Source organism: Pseudorasbora parva, chromosome 25 (genome assembly GCF_024679245.1).
Source record: "Pseudorasbora parva isolate DD20220531a chromosome 25, ASM2467924v1, whole genome shotgun sequence".
NCBI lineage: Eukaryota > Metazoa > Chordata > Actinopteri > Cypriniformes > Gobionidae > Pseudorasbora > Pseudorasbora parva.
In genome coordinates, this window is record NC_090196.1 from 19,118,024 (window position 1) to 19,141,352 (window position 23,329).

Genomic DNA, 23,329 nt, shown 5'->3' on the forward strand with positions numbered 1-23,329 from the left:
AAGAAGGCCCTGGATGAACAAAATACAGCCACTCTCGGGGTGTTAAATGAAAGGTTCTAGAAGGACAGGCACTGTTTGGTGTCGCCGCCTGCAGCTAGAGTGCTGACTTGCGTTCATATTCGATTATTTGATGAGGAGTGAAAGGGGAACCTAGTTACGCCATCTATAATCCAGAGCTCTGTAGCTCCACATAATCACTGTTTAATGACTGACCTCAATCACAAATCCTGCTGCTCAACTTTAACACGGCTGTTTGCCACTGTGAATACCGATTTTGAGATTCTCAAATTACCTCATTAAAACCAAAAGTGCTGCAACACCACGACTGCTCAGAATGGAATAGCAGCATACTGCTTACTACACAGTACATACTGTATACTGCATGCGGCTTAAAGTATGTAAAACAGTAAGCAATATTGATAACGCTGAATCACTGTCACAAAACCTCACCAATTTGCATGTTATATTCATAGAGTCTAGTTATTATCTCTGAAACCAAAACTGAAAAGTGCAATTTTTCTTATGTTATAAACATTATACTGTCAAACAATGGTGCACATACTATTTGTTTGGATGAACAATGGCGGACAAACTGAGTGTTTCAGAGTGTCAAATTACTTCAGTCATCTAGAAACTAAGAGATGTTAAAAATCTATGAAGTATATAATCATAAATAAACAACAAATAGATTTTTTAAAAAGTATTAATAGAAACAATAATAAATATTATATAATATATAATTAAATGAGTATCTCATATTTATACATTTTTATAGTTCAACCATTCAACATTTTGGAGTCAATAATATTTTTGTAAAGAAGGATTAAAGGCCCCGTTCTTCGCGATTCCATCGTTCAAACTTTAGTTATTGTGAAATGTTGCTGTTAGAGCATAAATAATACCTGTAAAATTATAAAGATCAAAGTTCAATGCCAAGCGAGATATTTTATTTAACAGAAGTTCCCTTTCAAAGCCTACAGCGAACGGCCGGTTTGGACTACACCCCTGCACTTCCTGCAGGAATGACGTCACTAGAACCGTTTGTTGACTAACCCTCCGCCCACAAGAACACGCAACATAGGGGACGTGGTCTTGTTGCTCTCCCACGTGGAGAAGAGCGCGCATTCAGCGCTTGCATCTCCCCGTTATGGTAAGAGGCGGGACCTTTCCGGGCAAAGTGCGCCAAGCTACTATCCAATCACAACACGGGAAGCGCTGGCCCAATCAGAACTCGTGACGCATTTCTGAAGGAGGGACTTCAAAGAACATGGAAATCATCAGGCCGTTTTTAGGACAGAGAAAACAGCGCTGTACAGATAAGTAAATTGTGTGAAAAATACTGTGTTTTTTTACACGCGAAACATGAACTTTTGAAAAATGTTGAAATGTTATATTGCACACTGTAAACATAATCAAAGCTTCGAAAACACGCGAAGAATGGGACCTTTAATATTTTATTGGATCAAAATACAGTAACATCAATTATATTGTGAGATATTTAAATTTAAAATAATTTGTCTATTTCATATATTTTAAAATGTAATTGATTGATGTGATGTAAAAAAATTCAGCAGCCAAAACTCCAGTCTTCAGTGTCACATGAACCTTATGATCAATGTTAAAACCAGATGTTAATATTTTAGTGGAAACCAATGATACTTTTTTCAGGATTCTAAGACGATTGGAAATTTCAAAAGAAAAGCATTCATTTGAAAGAGTAATCTTTTGCAACATTATACATGTATTTACTGCCATTATTGATCAATTGAATCCATCCTTGTTGAATAAAAGTATTAATTTCTTAAAATAAAAAAATAAAAACTTAGACCCAAACTTTTTGAACATGTATTTAGATCTAAAACATATAATAATGAAAACATATATTACAATGTTGTATATTTTCTATATTGTTTTTAGGTGATGCTGACGTGTACTTGCCCAAAAGGCTGAGTTTAGAAGCTACTAGTTTTGTGGAAATGCATTTTCTCTCAATTGCCTACCTGTCTGTTGGTGAGACAGAGAGACAGGATGCAGTGAAGAAATAAATGCTTGTAGTCTATAATCATTTACAAAGGTCAGGCAAGAGAGAGAAAGCCAGAGACAGTGAGCCTGCCAGCGCTGCTCTCCATCTCTATTGATCCTTATCTGCAGTCCGGCCCACCAGAATGACTCGCCTGAGAGAAACCTTAATAACAGCACAGGTTGATGCCGAGTGTAGCAGTGCAATTAGGGGCGCTGGATGAAGTCAAGGACCTGAGAAAACACGAGCATGATCCTAAGATGATCCTAATTCTAGTATGATTCTAGGAGTTTGATATGAAGAATATCAGCTGCAAGTTTTTCAGCGAGTGAGTGGCAGATCTATTACCTTTCAGAACTCCTTATTAACAATGTGGAACTTGCGGTGCAAACCCTTGAAAATGAATCAACAATCCAAGAAAACAAGACAGCAGAGCAAGTTATACTCTAGCAACTCTATAGAGCTATAATGTAACTATAAAAATAAGGTAACGCAATTACTGCAAATCAGGCAACAAAGAATAAATTGTAATTTTTATTTGTAGAATCTTTAATGATATAAATGTAATGTAAATATATGGAAATAAAAATATTAATGTATATGTAATATATACTTAAAAATACTCAAATTTTATTTGAATATAAACAAAATATAATAAAAGTATATATATAATTTTACTGTGCCGCCTGCAAGAAATAAGATTCTAAACTTAAAAAAGGAGACAACACATTGACACATCTCACTCCAAAATCATCTTTCAGAAGTAAGAAATCAGGGGGTTTGGAGAAGGGAGGAGGAATCTGTCTATGCTTTAAGACAGGCCTTCAACAATCATGAGGATCTGCTATCTTGCTTTGAGGTGAATCATGTAAATAAATATATAGAACTGTACTGTTCAGCATTTCTCTTTAGTCTAGTTAGCTATACTGGGATCTGAAAAAAGGAGATGCAGCAAGACCAAAGAAGCTTCAAGAAGTGCTTCTCCATAACTATATGCCCTCAGGTAAGAAAAACAACAGAGAGTGCTGAAACAAACAATATATCCACAGCAACAGAGAGACAATGGGCTATGCGGCTCTAGATTTAAATAAAACATGCTTTGAATGATCGCTGGGGTTCAGAAAAGATCCACTTTGACGAATGAGATCAAACAGTAGTTGTCAATACAAACAGAGACATATGGTGACATTGCGACATATGGTGTGTAAAAAGCTTATTTACAGAAAGGGAGGGGATATGACAACAGAGACATGTCTTTTTCTAAAATAGGCCAGTTGCTGTATCCAAAATGATAAGTTCCTGCTTGGCATCCATTGGAAATTACAGACTGAAAACTGTTCACTGTGCTAATGAGGACTTTTTTTAAAGGTAATTTAAAAAAAAGTTATTCACTGTTATACACTGTATATTGGCTGAGAAATTATCAGCACCATGCAATATTCCACCTGTATCAGCACAGGGACAATATGATAACTTTGTAGAAGGAACTGACTGACATTTAAGCCGTTATAGAGCGGTGCAGGGATGCCATTTTATGAAACAGAGCCAGAGTGAGTGTTGTGGGAACTGAGCAAGGCCGCTGGACTGACTGTTAATAAGACGAACGCAACACGTGCCTCGCGAGCAGAAGGACTTTTATTATGCCACAATCACCGGTGTCATTTCCGGTCATGAGTATGAGGTAACAAAGCTCTGTTTATCATATTAGATACGTTTGAGTGTGTTGAAAATTGTTATGACGTTACTCTGTCCGTTTGCTCGGCGGCTGTGACACTTGTTCAAACTGCAGTGAGAGTAAAATAAAAAAAATAAAACCGGTTATAAAGTAATGCAGATATGACGCAATTGACAGGCAACTCCCTCACACGTCCCGGTTCTTTGGTTGAAATAGCAATCTTCTCACAATTTTCAAATAGTTGGAAACATTTGGGATATATTAAGTACTCAGTTGAATAAAATATATAACACTGGCCTCGTGGTTTTTGGATATTTTACAGATTTTTTATTTTTATTTTTTTTTACGTAGTGCCCCATTAAGAATGAGTTGCTATGTGCATGTAATAGTTTTTTACTGTGTTAATTTTCTTATAACATTATTTCCATATTTCAGTTGGGCAATATACAAATAATTATCGGCTTATCCGAATCAACCTAATATTTCAATATTTGTGCATCACGAGTCTGTTCCTCATAAAGCCAATTGTTGACTTAAGAACACCTGGAATATAGCACACAGTAGTGTATGAATCTTTTTTTTTTATTCCTTTATGGTAATTTGGTATCTGTTTCTGTTTGAAGACAGCACCAGTTCCCATTCTTTCTTATTGCATAGAAAACAGCAACCAGAACATTCTACAAAATATCTGCTTTTTTCCATCCACAAAATAAAGTCGTTTTGCTTTTAATGGCATTAAACCTGATGAAAAATTCATAGTGCTCAGACATGTCATGCCCCCCAAAAGCCAAAGATTAGCCCATATTAGACTCATGGTGGCGGCGGGGCGGTGTGACATCTGAGCAAAATGATGGCTTCTCCCCCATGCTGTAATAAACTTGTTAGGAACGTACAAGACCATTTGTCTCAATGTCAGACTAAATGATGTCAAAGTCATAGCAATGGCATAATCATGAAAAATGTATGTCGAGCACTTTTATTAGTACTATTAAATAGTCTTCCATAAAGCTCACCTCTTTAGCTTTCTGTTTAAGCCGGGCCTGTTCAGGATCCTCCTGCCTCGAGCGACTCTGCAAGCAAAGAGAAACATTAGAACTAAAATAGACTGGTTTAAATTATATCCAGCATTTAGATGAACAATATTAGAGTAGAAATATCTGTTCCGAAAACAATCAAAATTTAACAAAGAAATGGTTCATAAAAATAAAAAATATATATTATATATATATCATACCAAACTGATTTAATGTTATTTTTGCTTATTTAAAAAAAACTAAATTTGTGTTCACAGAAAATAATAGCTAACAGATTAGGCATGAAAGGATTGCAAATAAATAATGACAAAAATAACTAGTCCTTGACATTTACCTGAACTTTTGCTCTATATTGAGAAAACAATAATGTCTGCAGTTAGGACCTTTCTAATAATTCTACCATGTTGACAAACTGCTGGGAAGCAGCGATGTGCATGTAAATAGGTCAACTCTATTCCCAAACAGTATTTATATGAGACCAACAACAGCAACATAAGAACAATTATCTTCTGGCTGACATGTCAATTAGCCGACTGCATTAATTAGAATAGGGACGGCGCTGCACTGGGAGTTGCTTCGGAGTGGGACATTCTCAGCGTCATCATCAGCGTTTATCATTTAAGTCAACTAATTACCTCTGCTTTCATGTTGCCATGTCCTTTTCCTGTGGGGAATTGTCACACCCCCACGGTATCTTAAGGAGTGAAACTTCAAGGGAGAGCAATGCATGCTGGGTAGTTGCTATTAGCCGTTTGTTGCGGCTTTGGAATCTACATGCAGTCTCAAGTGTCACGATCACAAATGAAATAGTTAGGAACTGGTGTGTGTGTAATATGTATTTTCTGAACAGACATATCGTTTTGGTTAACAAAAAATCCCAGTAAAAAGATTAAATGTTCTGACTTCAATACAACTTGTATCGGCATCATCTGAGAATACACAGGCAATTACCACAGAAAATTTGACCTGTCCCACACAAATATTGAGTGCACATTAATTATCAGCCGATATTACTTTTTTTTTTTTTTTAATTTAATGGTATTCATATACATCATCATTTAATAGAAGTGTAAAATATAATTTTTATCAAATCGCAATGCTTCACATAGCATAAAGGACAATTCATAAAAATAAAAAAGTGTTTTATTTAGTGCAGAATTTTAATATGGAACATGGAAATAATTAATCAGTCTATTATACACTCACCTAAAGGATTATTAGGAACACTATACTAATACTGTGTTTGAGCCCCTTTCGCCTTCAGAACTGCCTTAATTCTACGTGGCATTGATTCAACAAGGTGCTGAAAGCATTCTTTAGAAATGTTGGCCCATATTGATAGAATAGCATCTTGCAGTTGATGGAGATTTGTGAGATGCACATCCAGGGCACGAAGCTCCCGTTCCACCACATCCCAAAGATGCTCTATTGGGTTGAGATCTGAGATCTGGTGACTGTGAGGGCCATTTTAGTGCAGTGAACTCATTGTCATGTTCAAGAAACCAATTTGAAATTATTTGAGCTTTGTGACATGGTGCATTATCCTGCTGGAAGTAGCCATCAGAGGATGGGTACATGGTGGTCATAAAGGGATGAGCATGGTCAGAAACAATGCCCAGGTACCACGTGGCATTTAAACAATGCCCAATATGCACTAAGGGGCCTAAAGTGTGGCAAGAAAACATCTCCCACACCATTACACCACCACCACCAGCCTGCACAGTGGTAACAAGGCATGATGGATCCATGTTCTCATTCTGTTTACGCCAAATTCTGACTCTACCATCTGAATGTCTCAACAGAAATCGAGACTCATTAGACCAGGCAAGATTTTTCCAATTTTGGTGAGCTTGTGCAAATTGTAGCCTCTATTTCCTGTTTGTAGTGGAGATGAGTGGCACCCGGTGGGGTCTTCTGCTGTTGTAGCCCATCGGCCTCAAGGTTGTGCGTGTTGTGGCTTCACAAAAGCTTTGCTGCATACCTTGGTTGTAACGAGTGTTTTTTTCAGTCAAAGTTGCTCTCCAATCAGCTTAAATCAGTCGGCCCATTCTCCTCTGACCTCTAGTATTAAAAAGGCATTTTCGTCCAACGGACAGCTGCATACTGGATTTTTTTCCCTTTTCACACCATTCTTTGTAAACCCTAGAAATGATTGTGGGTGAAAATCCCAGTATCTGAGCAGATTGTGAAATACTCAGACTGGCCCGTAACTAATTGAAGCAACTGCCATATGATTGGTTGATTAGATAATTGCATTAATGAGAAATTGAACAGGTGTTCCTAATACTCCTTTAGGTGAGTGTATAACCCAGAATGTATTATATTAAATATCAACCGATATTACTTTTTTTTCTTTTCCTTAATGGCACTGCCAACATTGGATATTTAATTGTTTATGCTCTTTTCATCTACATTTAGATTACCTTTGCTGAATTCTAACACTCATCTTAAGTTAGGGCTGTGTGATTTATTGTAATTGATTTTCGCTTTCAAACTTTACATTCAAATCAGCAGAATAAAGTGTTGTAAAATTCAGTCTTACTGTTGCTAAACTGTGGCATGTGCTTAATATAAAATAGTGTTATTCAAAGCACATTAAGCTGCAAAAAAGACACACTGTTCCCTAGGCGGTTTTATGTGTATGCACTCTAACACGGGGTGAAACGAACATAAGCAAACTATACTGTGGGTTTTGGATATGCACCTAACCTACACACAAAATATAAAAATGCCGTTTTGCATTTTATCGTCACAGCTTAAATATCCTCACATTTAAAGGGGTGGTTGCATGCGATTTCACTTTTTTCAGTTCAGTTAGTGTGTAATGTTGCTGCTAAATAAACAGTATCTGCAAAGCTACAGCACGGAAAGTTCAATGCAAACGAAGATATTGTCTTTTAAAGCTATGGCAGTTTACTGCCTTCAAAAACGGCCGGTTTGGACTACAAAGAGCTTCTTCCCGGGTTGGTGACATCATAAACCCTTGCTAGTCACTGCAGATGTGACTTCTGCCCGTAATGGTAAGGGGCGTGGCGTTTCCGGACAACCTGTGCTTGGCACTTTAGCCAATAAAAATACATTAAACTACATTTGGCCATCTAACTAATCTAAGACCATTGCGTTTTTCGGAGGGATGGGCTTCATAGAAGCAGGAAGCAAATGATCCGTTTAAAGGACAGTGGAGACAGCGTTGTGAAATAAAGGTACAATATAAGAAAAATACGGCATGATACAGGTTGTGTCTTAAATTAATGTTGAGAAAGAATATGTGTAACAGAATATTGATTCTCTTAAAGTGTCAGCAGTCTAATAAATCTGCTGAGGCCAATAATGTTAATCAAACAACAAAAGACAAAGATAAAACAATTAACTGCTCTTGGATGAACAACTTTTGTAGTTTCAATAAGGATTAGTCTACCCTTAATCTATACAGAAGTATTATTTTACATTTAATTACTTTACTTATTTTCTATTGTAGGATATTAATCTGAAAACCACTGTTAGCATCTTCCTGAAAAACTTAAAGCACTGTTTATTTAAATTGTATTGTTGATCTGTTGTAAGTTTGTCAGTTTTGTTTTTAATTAGTTTCACTGTTCTTATTGTACTGTTTATTTGTCTTCTGTAACTGTTTTGAAGACCTTTACGTATATGCGTTAACCTTGCATTAGTTTAAGACTTTGATCATATCGTGATTTCAACATTGATCAAAATAATTGTGATTATGATTTTTGCCATAATCGAGCATCCTTGCTGTAAGTTAATCTTTAAAAGCACTAATTTAACTTTAATTGTTAGCAAACTTCAACATGAATATACATTTTTCATTCTGTACATTACATGATATCTAAATGCGTTTGTAGTATCTAAAACAATTGATTTTTAGTATTTTTTTTATTTTACATATTTTAAATTTCAATATTGTATATACATTTATTTATACATTTTATAATTTATTAATATTTTTCTTATTTATTCACAAAGAATATAATTTTAATACCATCAATGTATAAGTTATATAATTAAGAGCTTAACTGTATCAGTCAGAATTTTAATATCAATGTATCTCTGCTTTTTAAATATACAAAATTCTGTAATCAAAAACCACCCCAAGTCCATCCCTGCCGACAACACTGAACTTGTTTAGAACCAATTCCTCCTAATCCTCATGTTTGGCTATATGGCAGTTTTAAAAAAACATGTACTCTTGATTAATTTATAAGCAGCGTTTACTTGCTTAGTGCCAAAAAGGTAAAGGTAGAGAGGCCTTAAGGTTCATCCATTACATATAACATGATTTTTTACCCAACAAACTCAGTGAGTGAGATAGTGTCACTTCCTTAGAAAGAAAGCAACTTCAAGGCAAATTTAAAACATCCTCTCTCGCTTCCTAACAGAAGACTCATTCCCTTTCCCCTGATGTACTCCAGTCCAGGCAACAGTACAATCAAATCAACTCGAGACTGGATAAATCCCTCTGGCTTTGCCATTACTGCAATTTGCTACAGTATGAAGCTGCAGAGTGCAATCTTGTGTCTTAATAACACTGTCTTTTCTCTCCGAGGCCTAAAAACACAACCGGTTTTCTTTTAAACAGTGGTGCGGGAAAAGCCAGCATTCGTTGACAAGGTGCTGATGGGCAGACTGGCGCCGATGGCCACTCCCGCATCACTCAAACCTACTTTTGCGGCTTTCATTAGTAGCTCCCGTTCCTCGTCATCTTTCCTCTGCTTCTCGATCTTCTCCAGCTGCTCAAAGAACTTCAGCTGGGTCCGCACATCCGAAGCCTGCTCGTACAGCTCCTCATCCTGTGAAAACAGAAAACAAAACTCCTCATCAACAAGTTTACCACCTTTACGTCGTTATAAGAGTGAGCTAACTTTTTCCCAGCTTGCCTAAAGTTTCACTCTTTTTTCTTTCATACGTAAATGAAAGTGAAGTTAGTAGGTCACCCAGAGCTAATGGGATAATTGTGTGTTTCGCAGTGTTTCTGCAAGGCAACCCCGATTCTCTTTCCTGCGATAGTTGTACTAGCGTTGCAGGTAAAAGAGCTGCGTGAGGCACAGTGGAGGACCAAAGCAGAGCGACACGCACACACAGGAACCCACACATTTCCATGCACTTCTGAGGCTATAGCCTATTAGCAGCAGGAACGGCACTGCTCTTCTCATCTCTTCTTGCACGCTTTCTTTTGCGCTGAGGCTGCGCCTCACTCGCAGGGCCAACTTTTCCCATCTCCATTCAAGGGCTGACTTCATACAGCCGTGTCAGTTACTCATTTCGAACAGTTTGTTTCAAAATCAGAACGGGATAAAATCGCAACATGACACCATAGCGACATTCTTCTTTTGCTTGGTACAAAATTAAAGTCTAGATTTTCAGTTTTTTCCTCAAGCTGCATTACATTCAGACGTCTATGATAAAGTTAACAAAACTAGCATATATTAAAATATAATAGTAACAATAATAATAAAGAATACATTTAAAAATATATTTTTTTAATTACCAATCAGCGCAGGAAGTTTATGGGATTACTAATTACAACTTATTATGATCAATACTAATTTGGTTCCACAATGATTTTTTGAATTGGCACACCTCTTACTCGAAATATGAGGGTTTACAACAAATCCTGAGTGTCTCACAGGTAAATACAACATTGTAGTGGTGCTTTTATGTGCTCATCTTGTAAATACTAATACTAATATTACTAAAACAGAAGCCTATTCATACATCAAGTGTATCTCCCATGATCAAGACTCCGGTTAGGGTTAACATTAAGAGTTAGATTTTCAGCGTGAAAGACATATAATGAGAAATGTTCAGTGGTAAATGTCAGTATGTGGTTTCTCTTTGAAGTTCTGGAGGGAGTGGTTCAGGTATTGGTTCTTACTTTGCAGGAGTCAGCGCGGTGTTGCGCAACGGCTGAGACTTTCTCCAGCATGGAACGTAGCCTGGACTGAGTGGCGTGAGAAATGAGAGTGACCGTCTCCATTGACACCTCCGTCACGCCAAACTTCTTGGCTGAAATGATACAAAGTTTGGTGTTAAAGTTACTCGGGAAGGTAGAGCATAAGTGAAGAAAAGCGATTCTTTGGGCCTGGAGCACCAAACCAATTAAAAGACAAGTATTATTGTTTTCTTTCTCAAAACTGCTTCATGATATGACCTAATTTAACTGGTAAACACTTCACTGCCACACTTAGCATCTGTCACACCCACACACTCACTTCACATCACTCTCTTCACATCATATCCAGCAGGTGGCGCAATGCACCTCCTCCCTGTTTCCTCATCCAGCCATCAAACTGAAAGTCACACACACACACACACAACACAAGCAGAACTCCCCCGGAGGAAGATTTACATTTTTAACACACTCCACCCCCCTGGCGACAGCATAACAACCACAGCCGGGCTCCATGTAATAGCACATATCCGCAGGCACTCATTGGTATGCACTGTGTGCTAAATCAAGCGCACGGGGGGAGAGAGAGTTTGCTTAAATACAATAATGGAGGGTGCTTTTTTGGATGAGAGGGAGCCAAAGACCTGCCTCATGTCTATAAGACAGTCTCCTGTTTCTTCATGCTCTTTAGGCCATCTTAAAAGTGATCTATGAGAAGGTTAACTAATGATTATTGATAAGACGTTAGTGCAGTATGTTTATAGACAGTCTAATTATAGACCCTATTTGGTATTATTATACACATTTACCCATTTAAATATTCTAATATACTGATTTGCTGCTGAAGAAACATTTCCTATTATCAATATTGAAAACAGTTGTGCTGATTTATTTAGGAAGGTTAAAAAGAACCATATTGATTTAAAAAAGAATGTCTTTACTGTGAAAAAATATTTTATTATTTTAAACTTTTCTGCCTAGCAACTCCCTAGCAACCTAGAAGGCTTCAGCCTCACCTTGCATCACTATAGCATAACAACATGGCTGCATATTACGGGGGCAAGCAGGCTCAAATTGTCTTTGCAAAATGTAGAATAATTCCATTTGTTCACATGTAGGAACTACAGGAATGTAGATTTGAATCCATCTAGTGTTTGAAATGTGCATTGTTTGTTAAGGCAGGGACATTCAGAGAGTGCATGCAAGTGACCTTGTCAGGGAAGAGGCCCGAGGCAACCTCGCATTTCAGCACACAGAGAACCATCAGAAGACGGCATATAAAGTATTTATTCGCAGCCCGGAGAGGCCTCCATCTCGGACACTCATTAGACTGACTTAGCATGTGAGTGACCAGTGGAAGTGCACTAGTCTTAGGTGGAAATCAAGGAGAGGGGACTAGAAGGATACTAATCATTGGACCTCAACTTTTTAAGTGGATCACAGTGACCAACTATTCAACTAGCAGCATTATTACTGTTAATAAACTAAATTTAAACTATTACAAAATAATGTCTGTTTATTGAAATAGCTGAAATAATTATAATATTAAATGAAAAATAAAAATTAGAAAAGTCACCTAAAACACTAAAATTAAAAAACAGATTAAAATTAAAGCTAAACAGAAATATATAAATCAAAGTGAATTCAAAATACTACGAATACTATAACAGTAATCTAAAAAACAATTTTAGAGCCATCAAAAACGTCTATATTTTCTGTTATTTATATAATACACAAACTTTAGCTAATTTTTCTGTTTTGTCATAAATGTGTATGAAGCAATTACTAATAGTGTGTACATAAACACATACATTTTTTTGCAAGAACGCAAAAAAAAAGATTCGAGACTAATTATACAGTGCTTTAACACGCATTACTCTAGTTTAAGGCTAATAACCAGATTCTTGAAAGTGTGCAGATCCTTCTATTCATGTGCCTGTTAATCTGGCACAAAATTATTAGCTATATATTATATTATGGCATTTAAATCAAGAAGACGAATCATAAAGCTTTGAAAAGAGTGACACATCTTTCCTGTCTCATCGGGCCAGCTTTCATCAGCTTTTTGTTTAAATCCATTCATAATCCCACACCCATTTAAAGATCCGCCCTCAAACAACGTCAGTCAACACTGATACAGTAATTAGACAGAATATTAACTGCCCACACAGTGGCGGTACAGCCTAAACCTCTTTATGACTGAAAACCTGCCAGGAGAAACTGATCCTGACAAGCACGTTGCCAGGCTGCCGCTCCAGTATATGAGAGTTTTGTGACGGTGAGCTATTTTGTACCAGTCTCCAGGAGACGTTTGTGGAGCAGGCTGGCAGGAAGGAAGGCCTCGTCCTTACAGGAACGGATCTGGGTGCCCACCAGCTCCGAACCCGTGGCCAAGATACGGGCGTTCTCCTCGTTTAGGTTCACACCAGCCATGGATGCCACGTCATTGATGTCGTCATCATCCCTGCGGACACAAGCGGAGGAGATTCAACAAGAGCTTTTCCATGCATGAGAGAGGTATATTTTGATGTATATAAAGTTATATAATAAAAATATTTATATATAATAAAAATATTATATAAAACTTTGATGTCAAGTTATGTTACATGTATGTATACAAAGTCTATTACTGTGATAAAACGTGTTAAATTCTAATTTAATATTTTTTAATTAAAATAAAAAATGAATATCACATTCTGTGCTTAGTAAACGTACATAGTTAATGTCACTTTTTTATATTTATACATTAAATCTATACATTAAGCAGTTTGTATATATTAAATGTAAGAAAATCTTGTGGAATGGGTTTGATACTAAACTTATTTCAAAGCTTTTAAAAATCAATCTTTTTTTAGTCATGAACACGACTTCATTCCATCACACCCATTTTTACATTTTCATATTCTGTCTGAACCACACTAAAACTGAAACTAACAATTCTAGAGAAACGTCGCCCCCTACTGGACTCTTAGAAAACCTACCTGAAAGTCCCACCCCCAGGGTCATTCAGCTTCTGTTTCTGATTGGCTGAGGCTTGAAAAGCCACACTCATGGGGTTCCTCACTTGGAAGTGTGTCCCAACAGCACCTGCAATAAAACTTGTAATTATACTGGGGCACTTCTATTGGACTCTTGCATGAGAAAAGGAACACTTAAGTCTCAATCACTCTCCTTTGGTTTGTTTAAAATGGACTCCAAGCTCATTAAGTCTCTAGCTTACCTTGAGCACGAACCGTCTGTGTAATCACCACCGGCATCCGTGTCGGAGTAGCCTGAAGCCCGGGCCTCTTAACAGCCTGAAGAGAACAAAACCACAGAGGATATGAACATCTTTAGACAAGTCCTGAAATGTATAGGTTAAAAAAAGACATTTTTGTAAGACTTCTAAAGAAGTCTCTATATTAATAAATCTGCTCTAAATTAACTTATATACTTAAGTAATTAAATGTATAATTACACTGTAATACTGATGCTTCATAGCAAAATTACAAAGTGCATTATTAGACTGTAAATGTTATGAATATTTAAATATAAAGAGTTTAATATTATGAATGTTCAAATATAATACATAAAATTGTTATGGATAGGGGTGTAACTATGCCCTCATGTCACAATTCGATACATATGATACTGAACTTTTGATAGGTTATTATTGTGATGCTCCAAGGCATATGATAAAAGGTTGACAAAGAAACTACTGTTGATTTAAATGCTAAATTTGGTATTACATTGGGGTGGAAATGAATAGGCTTGGATTATTCTGGTAACCCAATGCACAGGAAAATGGTGACACCAGAATAAAAGATATTCATGATTTTGAAGCTGAAAATACAGAATTATTTTAGGCAAATATGCTTGCACTGTCACTGACTAGATACTTTTAAAACACTGTAGGCCACTTTTTACTGGTAATAAGATATTTGCCATTATCAGGAGCCACAAATATTCCCCCATTGCATTATTATATATTCTATTTAACATTATATGTTGTAGTTTATTGTAGAACTGACATTAAAACTCTGTAAACGTGAATTATTTTCCTCACACAGAAATACACAATAGAGATTGTTACTATCCAGAACATTTTTGTATTGAGATTTATTGTGACAATAATATATTGTTACACCCCTAGTTATGGACAATCATATACTGAATATGAATATTCAAAACATTGACCAGCCCTAGAATAGACCATAGAAAAGCACAAGTACCATGGTGGTAGTGGGAGTCAGGGCACCAGCCGGCCGGATGGTAGATATGGTGGTGGGTAGTGTGCTCGGTGGAGGAGCTTTAATGGTGTTCACCGTCAGTGGAGTGGATGTAGTAGAGGCCTGAGACAGCTGAGTTAAAGACTGCTGGGAGTTCAGAAGTGTCAGACGCAGAGCAGGCAGGCTTTTCTGTACAAAGAGAAGAGGAACAAGATTTAGTGTAATTAAGAACAATAAGTACAACTGCTTTATATTGGAAAGTTATAAGTCCTACCTTCAGAAAAGGGATCAGGTATGGTTGAGGAGATGACTTCAACTCTGTCTGCAGGCGATTTGTAAACTCCTCAGGCTCAATTTTTGCATCCTTTGCAGATTTTAGAAGGCAAAATGCATATCAGTTTAAATAAAATATGCAAATATTTGCTTTTGTTATACATACACTGGAAGTTTCAATAAAGTTACAAAAAATTGTTACAAAGCTATGAATTCACTTTTGTTGGAAATTGGCGCCATTGGTTGTGAATTCATAGTTATAAATCCAAACTATAAATCTAAAATAAAAATCCTGAAAATATTGGCAGGACAAATACAAATTATGCCAAACTTACACCGTGTACTTTGACTGGTAAAATGTAGGCAAGTCTGTATGAGCCATTATGTCTTTACACTGAATTGAGCAGGCACAAATCAGTCTTAACATGGTTGTGTAAAGACACCTTTACTGGCCTATTTGAGCCAGCAGAAAAAAACATATGAGCCTTGCAAATACTGACATCTACAGTTTAGTATTAGATAAGCACTAGATGAAAAACTATCAATAAACTACTATAACTTTGTGGTCCAATCAAAATTCTGCAACTAGAGATGCAGAAACACACACAACTTTAAACACTAAATGGCTAAAACTTACCAGCAGATCCTGCACTAGTGCCTTCACATTCCGAGATGTTTCTGGAGAGGGGGAATTATGGGATGCCAGTTTGATGAGCGTTGCTAGGAAGTTCTTGCACTTCTTTACATTCTCCTGCATTTCCTGAAATGAAAATTCTGGTATTTTACAAACAATAACAAACTAAAATCCATATCTACCAATAGTCCGAGTCACATTATGGATGAAAAGAGTTTAATTTGAACAGTACCTGAGAGAGGACAGGTGCTCTGTTAGCTGGGGCAGCGGCAGAGGTCGTGCTGGGACTTTGAGGGGTCACAGAGGGCTTGAGGACTGTCTGTGGTGCAGGCTGCACACGGGCCCCTGCTGTAATGACTGTGGTGGTGGGCTTCTGAGCTGAGGTAATCGTTACCACTGCTGTCTTCTGCTACGGAAATAAAAAACCATGCCGAGGTAAGAACCTCTACAGTGCTATGACAAAATAAATTACTTTGCCTGAGCTTTTCATAGACCCCTTTCACATATCCGGGTTTCTCAAAAGCGGAAGTTGACGGAGTTGGGTTAATTTCTATAGCGCTAAATAAAAGACTACATTAAATATATTTTTTTGTGATATGTTTTGTACAACTCCACAATAGTGTTTTCACGACATTCAAAAAAAGGGGGAAAAAAATAGAAAGTGACTGACAAAGGTAGTCGGAAGAAAAATTAGAAACACCCTCGCAGTAGCATTAACTACTTCCTGGTCATTTTATACAAAGGTAATATAATGCTAACTATACTGTTATAAAATGTACATTTACTTTTCAGGATTTACAATGTTGATGAGCATTAAAACTCATCATCACCGACAGTCATTGAAAAGGTCTATTTGAATGGAAAGTGATGCAATTAAAAAAATTAAGGAATAATTTAAAATTTAACACAAATATATAGATTTACCATTAAATGAAAGTTCTTAGTTACCACTAACTTTAAAAAGGACAAAAACTCCAAAAAGCACAAAGAAACACACATAAAATCATGGGATACATTAATAAAAACTTAATTTTCTTTATAAGCTGAATGTCACGGAATTTTTCAGATCTTTGATTAATAAATAAAAAGTAGGTCAGTAAACTTAAATCAGTTTGTGATGTACACCAGTGTCTGTGAATATTAAACCGCAAAAAGAATATGAATCCTGCATGTTCTGCGTATCTGTTCTGTGTGTGAATGAATAGCACAGATGAGCAGTTTAATTTACCCCCCCCCCCCCCCCCCCCACACACACACACACACACACACACACACAAACACAGCATGACACTCATGGTGTTTTCAGCCTCTGCCTCACATCTGAGGACACGAATGCATAAACTTCATCTCCAGAGCAGCTGTGAGTCACTCCATAAGCATTTTATTGAATAATTTGAGAAAAACTATTATTTCATCAAACATGAAAAAGGTCTTCATTTATAACTTTATTTTTTAAGGAATAGGCTAATCACAATTTCCTTCCATGTATTACTTTTACTAATAAAGCTTTGTAGTGGAGAACTTTATTTGGCAAAAAAAAAGTTAGTTTAATGTCATATTAAAATATAAATTAATGTTGTATGCCTTCATTTGATTGCCAGAATGATTTAAATACACAACACAATTTCTAAAAAAAAAATCATAGAAATTAATTTATCTTTTAATAAATGTTGTTGTTTTTATGAATTGAATTCATTAGACATGCTTTTTGGTTATTAAAATATAATTAAAATATTACAATTTAATCCATAACACTAAAAAGGTTAGTTCACCCAAAATGGTAAATTATGTCTTAATGACCCTAAGACATCTAGTCAAGAGAGCTTTCTGTTCCTCCATTGAAAATGTATGTACGGTATACTGTCCATTTCCAGAAAGGTAATAAAAACATCATCAAAGTAGTCCATGTGACATCAATGGGTTAGTTAGACTTTTTTGAAGCATTAAAAAAATTAAAAAAATTCTCCAAAAAAAAACCAAAACTACAACTTTATTCATCACTGTCTTCTCTTCCGGGTTTGTTTTCAATCCGCGTTCACGACTCCGCAGTGGCGCTACTGACGTGTTATCTGGTGCACCCATGTATTCAGGTTCAAATAAATATGGCTGAGCAAAAAAATGCAAGTCTTCCTCTGTGTCGAAATCCTTAGACATGTTTGCGACGGTTGTTTTGTTTACAACGCACGTCTCCCTTAAAAGCTTGGGCGCACCAGATAACACATCAGCAGCGTCACTGCGGAGTCACGAAAGCAGATTGACAACAGACCCGGAAGAGAAGACAAGGATGAATAAAGTCGTAATTTTTGGACCAAAATGTATTTTTGATGCTTCAAAAAATTCTAACTTACCCACTAATGTTACATTGATGATGTTTTTATTACCTTTCTGGACACGGACAGTATACCGTACATACATTTTCAACGGAGGAACAGAAAGCTCTCGGACTAAATATAAAATATCTTAAACTGTGTTCCGAAGATGAACGGAGGTCTTACGGGTGTGGACCGACATTAGGGTGAGTCATTAATGACAGAATTTTCTAGGGATGCACCGAATTTTCGGCCACCAAAGACTTTGGTGTTTTGGTTTTTATCACCGAAACAATACAGCCGAAATGTTGTGATGACGCAAACAGAAACCGCGACCTGCACGTGCTTGAGTGCGTCTCAATCAGATCCCCAGTTCAGTTGTCAGAGCACTGATAAGAGAGTCAGCCCATTGACCTATGTCCTGATCAGTGCCCTGACTACTAACTAGGGATCTGATTGAGACGCATCCCTTGTCTAAAGCAACATATCTGCGGTGTGGACGTATGTGGTTCATCTCACATCTGATGACACATCTATAATATGGGTTGTAACTTGAAAATAGTGCTTTTTTTACGTTTCTGTTGATGGATACATGTAACGTTACTGGCTCCAGTGATAAAAGAAAAACAGGCAAAACGGTTTCTCTTTGTAAACTTTGTTCAATGCATGCGAGTGCTGCCGTATGTCCGAATATGACCCGTCATCTTCTCCGTATGTATGTATCACCCGGATGTAGAGCCAGAAGACGCAGATGAGCTCGCACACGCTGTGAGAAGATCTGTCTCTGTGCAATCATCCAAAAGCGCACACTCGTCTCACAGCGCGCAAAAATTTAGCTTTCTTTCAAGTCTTGTGCTTAAACGGACAAACTCACACAAAAAGTATGTCAACATGTCCATCTTGATGAGTATCCAAGCAGACATAGTCTGAATATGCCTTAAGTGAACTTTATACAGTCAAGAAAGACGACACATATCCGTTGATTAGGTCTTAAAGGGGCAGTAGCCTTTGCTCTGTTTCATGTCAAACAAAAGATAAGGAAATCACTCACTGCTCTTGATTGAATAGTTTTTGTAAGTTTAATAAGTATTAATCTTTAATTGAAACCGTTAAATATGCAGTTATTTTACATTTGATTACTTTATTAAATGTCTGTACCTTTCTGCAGGCTTGTATATTATTTAATGTAGGCTACACATGAGTGAGGTCAAGTTAAACATTTTAGTTTGAATTTTATTTTATACTGTGCATTGTTGCAATGTGCTAAATAAATGTATGCATAATTTGTAATTGATTTATTATTTGAAACTTTATTATTAACTTATGCAATTGCAATGCCTTGATTTTTTAGTAAATGTACATGGTCATAGCAATAAATTCAATGGTTACTATTGGTAAAAATTACTAATATTTGGCATAATTTCTTTCGGTGTTTCGGTTTCCTCTTTTTTGGTTTCGGCCAAGAATTTTTATTTCGGTGCATCCCTAGAACTTTCATTTTTGGGTGAACAAACCCTTAAAGAATAAGTTCAAAAAGTATTACAGAAAACAGAATTAGGATTGAAAATGTAAAATGGAATTTAAGAAAAAAAATCCAAAGTATTTCATAGGGCCCCAAAAAAGAAACTTAAATTACTTTTAAGAAATTGTTAAATTGTATAAGTTTCATCATTTCAATTAATTAGATATGCTATTTGATAACAATTTTAATTTAACCATTAAAATGGAGTCCAAACAATATAAACGGGGGTAAAAAAGGGATCCAGAAAAATTAAAATAGATAAAACAGAATTTGGAAAAGTAAATAATTTTGGATTTCATAGGGACCCAATTGTGCCACATATGATGTTTGGTTATAAATCAATGCTGAAATAACAGTGTTTGTTGTTAATGACCTTCAATCTGTGGCATGTTCATTTTGTGAGCTCCAGTCAATGTAAAAGTTATCTGTGATTTTTTTTACTTCATCATACAAAGATTCCATACGGCTTCTATGTTAAATGTACTACACATATGCTGCTTTTTGTCCTTTTGTAAGACTTTTTAGATAGATATTTTCCCTACAACAAGTTTGTGAGCCCTCCAAAAAAAGAGAAAAAAGTATGCCAGTTTGGAATAGCATTAGCAGATCTCAAAAGGAGACATTATACAGAATGAAGACCTCATTTTCAATTCACTTTCGTTTTAATTGGAAAAAAAGATGCAATGAAAATGGTGAAGGAGACTTCAATCTGCCTGACATTTCACTTGATCTTCCATAGAAGAAAAAGTTATATGCGTTTGGAACAACTCTATTTGACAAATGTAAACTACAATTAGTCAAATAGGTTAATTGTGTATCTTTCAACCAAAAAGAAAAAAGGGAAGCTACATTCGGTCACATTTACCATTGTTCGGCAAATTCTCATGGGCAAAATCCGCAACAGGTTGAAGATGGTCATGCAGATTTCACCGTGTTGACAAACAGAAAGTTGAGTTCCATTTTATTTTAAGGTGTCTTTGTTACAGTGTAATTATACATTTATGTACTCAGTACAGTGTAATTATACATGTATGTACTCAGCACTACAGGGTTAGGAATAGGGTTTGGTTTAGTTGCATGTAATTATGCATAATTTACTGTTACTACTACAGTAAGTACGTGTAATGTGTAACAAGGACACCATAAAAGTGTTACAGAGAGCTGCTTGCTTTTTAAAGTGACTTCTGTGTGAGCTGTCCTTCATACATCCCTACATTATTGACAACTGGCCCATGAAATTTTGCTAATGTGACCCTAACTTTAGTCTTAATTAATACATAAATAATCTGCAATATTATTATTATTCATAAGTTATCCAAAAAGGATATCTTGCTCATACCTGGGCAACAGGTGTGGTGACTCTGAAAGCCGCTCCAGCAGTGGGTGTAGCAGGTCTCGGTGACATGGTGGCTTTATTTTGGTTCTGCGCTTTGGCCTGGGCCAGGACCTGCTGAGGAACCAATGCCAGCTGACCGGCCTCCGTACGTACCAGCACCATACCTTAAGAAGAACACAGAGAAAAATAAATAAACAAATCACATAGAATCAATAACAGCCACAAAAAGTATTAGCATTAGTTAACAAAACTTAAAAGGATAGTTCATTTACTCCTATGTTGTTTTATACCAATGAATTGTTTTGGTCTGTGGAACAAAAATGACGATATTTTGAAAAATTTCTTAATTTGGGGTCACATTCCAGAAATGTCAGCAAAGCTATATGCAAAAACTGTCAATAATGAAGTGATGTATGAAGCACATCTTACACAGAAGCCACTTTCAAACCAAGCAGTTTTTGTTGGTAAACACTGCAAATCCAACATGAACATTTTGCAAAATATTTCACAGAAGTGAAATTCTCAATCATATGTACTATTGAAATGATATAGACTTTGCCAGCGAAAATGCACAACTTTTAGATTTTTGGCGGTTCAATGAAAGTCAATGGGGTCAATGTCATTTAGTTTTAGACCCCATTTACTTTCATTATGTGCATAGAAAGTCATACACGTTTGTCAAATGACAGGGTGAATAAATGACAAAATATCAATTTTTGGGTGAATCGTTTTGTTTCGCAGCTGGACTTTTCCCTAGCTGTTACCTGGTGGTATGGTGAATCCTGGTGGTAACTGAATAGTAGTTTGTTGCTGCGGCCTGACAATCAGCTGGGTCGTAGGTGCCCCTGGTCGCTGCGGGGCTGCCACAGTCGCTGTCATTTGAGCAGGCGTACCAGGTCTCAACAGGGTCGTATGCTGTCCTACGAGAGTGGTTGTTGCTGGCTTTGCAAGGACAGAGGGTGTGCTTGCCACAGGAAGTGAGGACACCACTGCACTGGACGACACAATAATTTGAGTGGGTGTGCTGGGGTGCAAACCTACAGGAGTCCCAGGAAGCTGGTTCGGGACGATGGCTTTAATCTGGTTTTGAGTGTCAGATTTGGGCTCTGTGTTTGTGAACGCCACAGAGGTGGAGACAAGACCAGTGCCCTGGATGGGCAATCCTGAGACTTTAGGGTCACCTCCGTTGTGTACGACACTTGTGATGGTGTTAGGAGGCCTGTGCAGTGCAATGGTGGGGTTTGCTTGACTATCTAGTGACACATTCGCATGTGGCAGTGTGCTGTTGGGCTGAGCGGACACAAAAGCAGTATTTGTACTAGTAGGAGCAGACATGTTGCTTTTAACATTACCTACACCTGAACCAATGTCAATACCGTTTACAGAAGCAGGCGCGGAAGCGATAACAGAAGAGTTTAACGTGCCACTGCTTCCGTTCACAGTCTGTATTCTGGCGGGAACCGTCCGGACAGCAGACGCAATGTGATTTGTATTGGGATGAGAGTCTGTTGGTGCTGCGTCACTTGAACAAGTTGATGGATTTGATGAATGATATTGCACCCGGTTCGCGGCTGTAACTAAACTCGCGGAGGTACTGGGCAGGTTCGCGGTGGAGGGGACAGAACTGGACGCCGGTATCCTGTCCGGACCGTTTTCTTGAGAGTTTCCCTCCTGGTTTCGCTGTGGCTGCCGCTGCTGCTCCAGTGTTGTTCCTACTTGGGCGGGCAGTAATTTCCCCAAGTGTGGATTTAGCGCGTTTGAGGGTCTCCTGGTGTCTCCTTGAGGACCTACTGCTTTGTTTTGTCCACCCAACTGCGATTCTAACGAGCCTACGAGGTCACTGACGGCTTTTTCGTCCACTTCGGAGTACAGCATATCTTCCAGTGGATCGGGGACACCCGCCATCTTTGAGAGACGCTTGAGAAATGCGCACGGCGCGTGCGTTGTTTTGCTGCTGAAGCATTGTGGGAAACGTAATGACATCATGGCCAAGATTTGCAGATGCTGTCATAAGCCTGTCATATCTGAAAACATCTGAAAACAAATCATATATGTGTGTAAAAATAAAAAATACACACACACACACACACACACACACATATATATATATAAATAAAAAAAACATTTTTTAAAGGTGTTTACATTGTAAACACCTTTAATAATGATGTTGATAGAGGCTTGTTTTTGGTCTTTCTGTTCATTTATTAAAGATAACATAATACCCAGCTTTCAACTTTGTTTTGAAAATGTTTTATTTATAACAAAACTCCACTTATGGCATGTCTTGTCAAATGAAATATTATTTAATTAATATGCTACTTAAAAATAAGACTTTGTTTTTCATTTTAAAGACAAAAGTTCAACAATACATAAAATAATATTATTTTTGAAAAATAATAAATTAAAATAA

General features: G+C 37.0%; 1 protein-coding gene across 2 annotated transcripts in view; it reads right to left on the reverse strand.

Moving 5' to 3' along the window:
• si:dkey-219c3.2 (transcription initiation factor TFIID subunit 4) overlaps positions 1 to 22,920 on the reverse strand; it is a 44,412-nt gene extending 21,492 nt beyond the window's left edge. Inside the window, exons 1-12 of one of the 2 annotated variants that reach the window (XM_067436014.1) lie at positions 21,684 to 22,920; positions 20,923 to 21,083; positions 15,985 to 16,161; positions 15,756 to 15,878; positions 15,120 to 15,209; positions 14,849 to 15,034; positions 13,858 to 13,933; positions 13,619 to 13,724; positions 12,932 to 13,101; positions 10,623 to 10,753; positions 9,412 to 9,537; positions 4,709 to 4,765 (exon numbers count right to left, since the gene is read on the reverse strand). In XM_067436014.1, the coding sequence (XP_067292115.1) occupies positions 4,709 to 4,765; positions 9,412 to 9,537; positions 10,623 to 10,753; positions 12,932 to 13,101; positions 13,619 to 13,724; positions 13,858 to 13,933; positions 14,849 to 15,034; positions 15,120 to 15,209; positions 15,756 to 15,878; positions 15,985 to 16,161; positions 20,923 to 21,083; positions 21,684 to 22,905 (2,625 nt within the window). In that variant the 5' untranslated portion in view covers positions 22,906 to 22,920. The remainder of the gene's footprint in view (positions 1 to 4,708; positions 4,766 to 9,411; positions 9,538 to 10,622; positions 10,754 to 12,931; positions 13,102 to 13,618; positions 13,725 to 13,857; positions 13,934 to 14,848; positions 15,035 to 15,119; positions 15,210 to 15,755; positions 15,879 to 15,984; positions 16,162 to 20,922; positions 21,084 to 21,683) is intronic. The other variant, XM_067436015.1, reaches the window with a different exon arrangement.
• Positions 22,921 to 23,329: the final 409 nt, after the last annotated feature.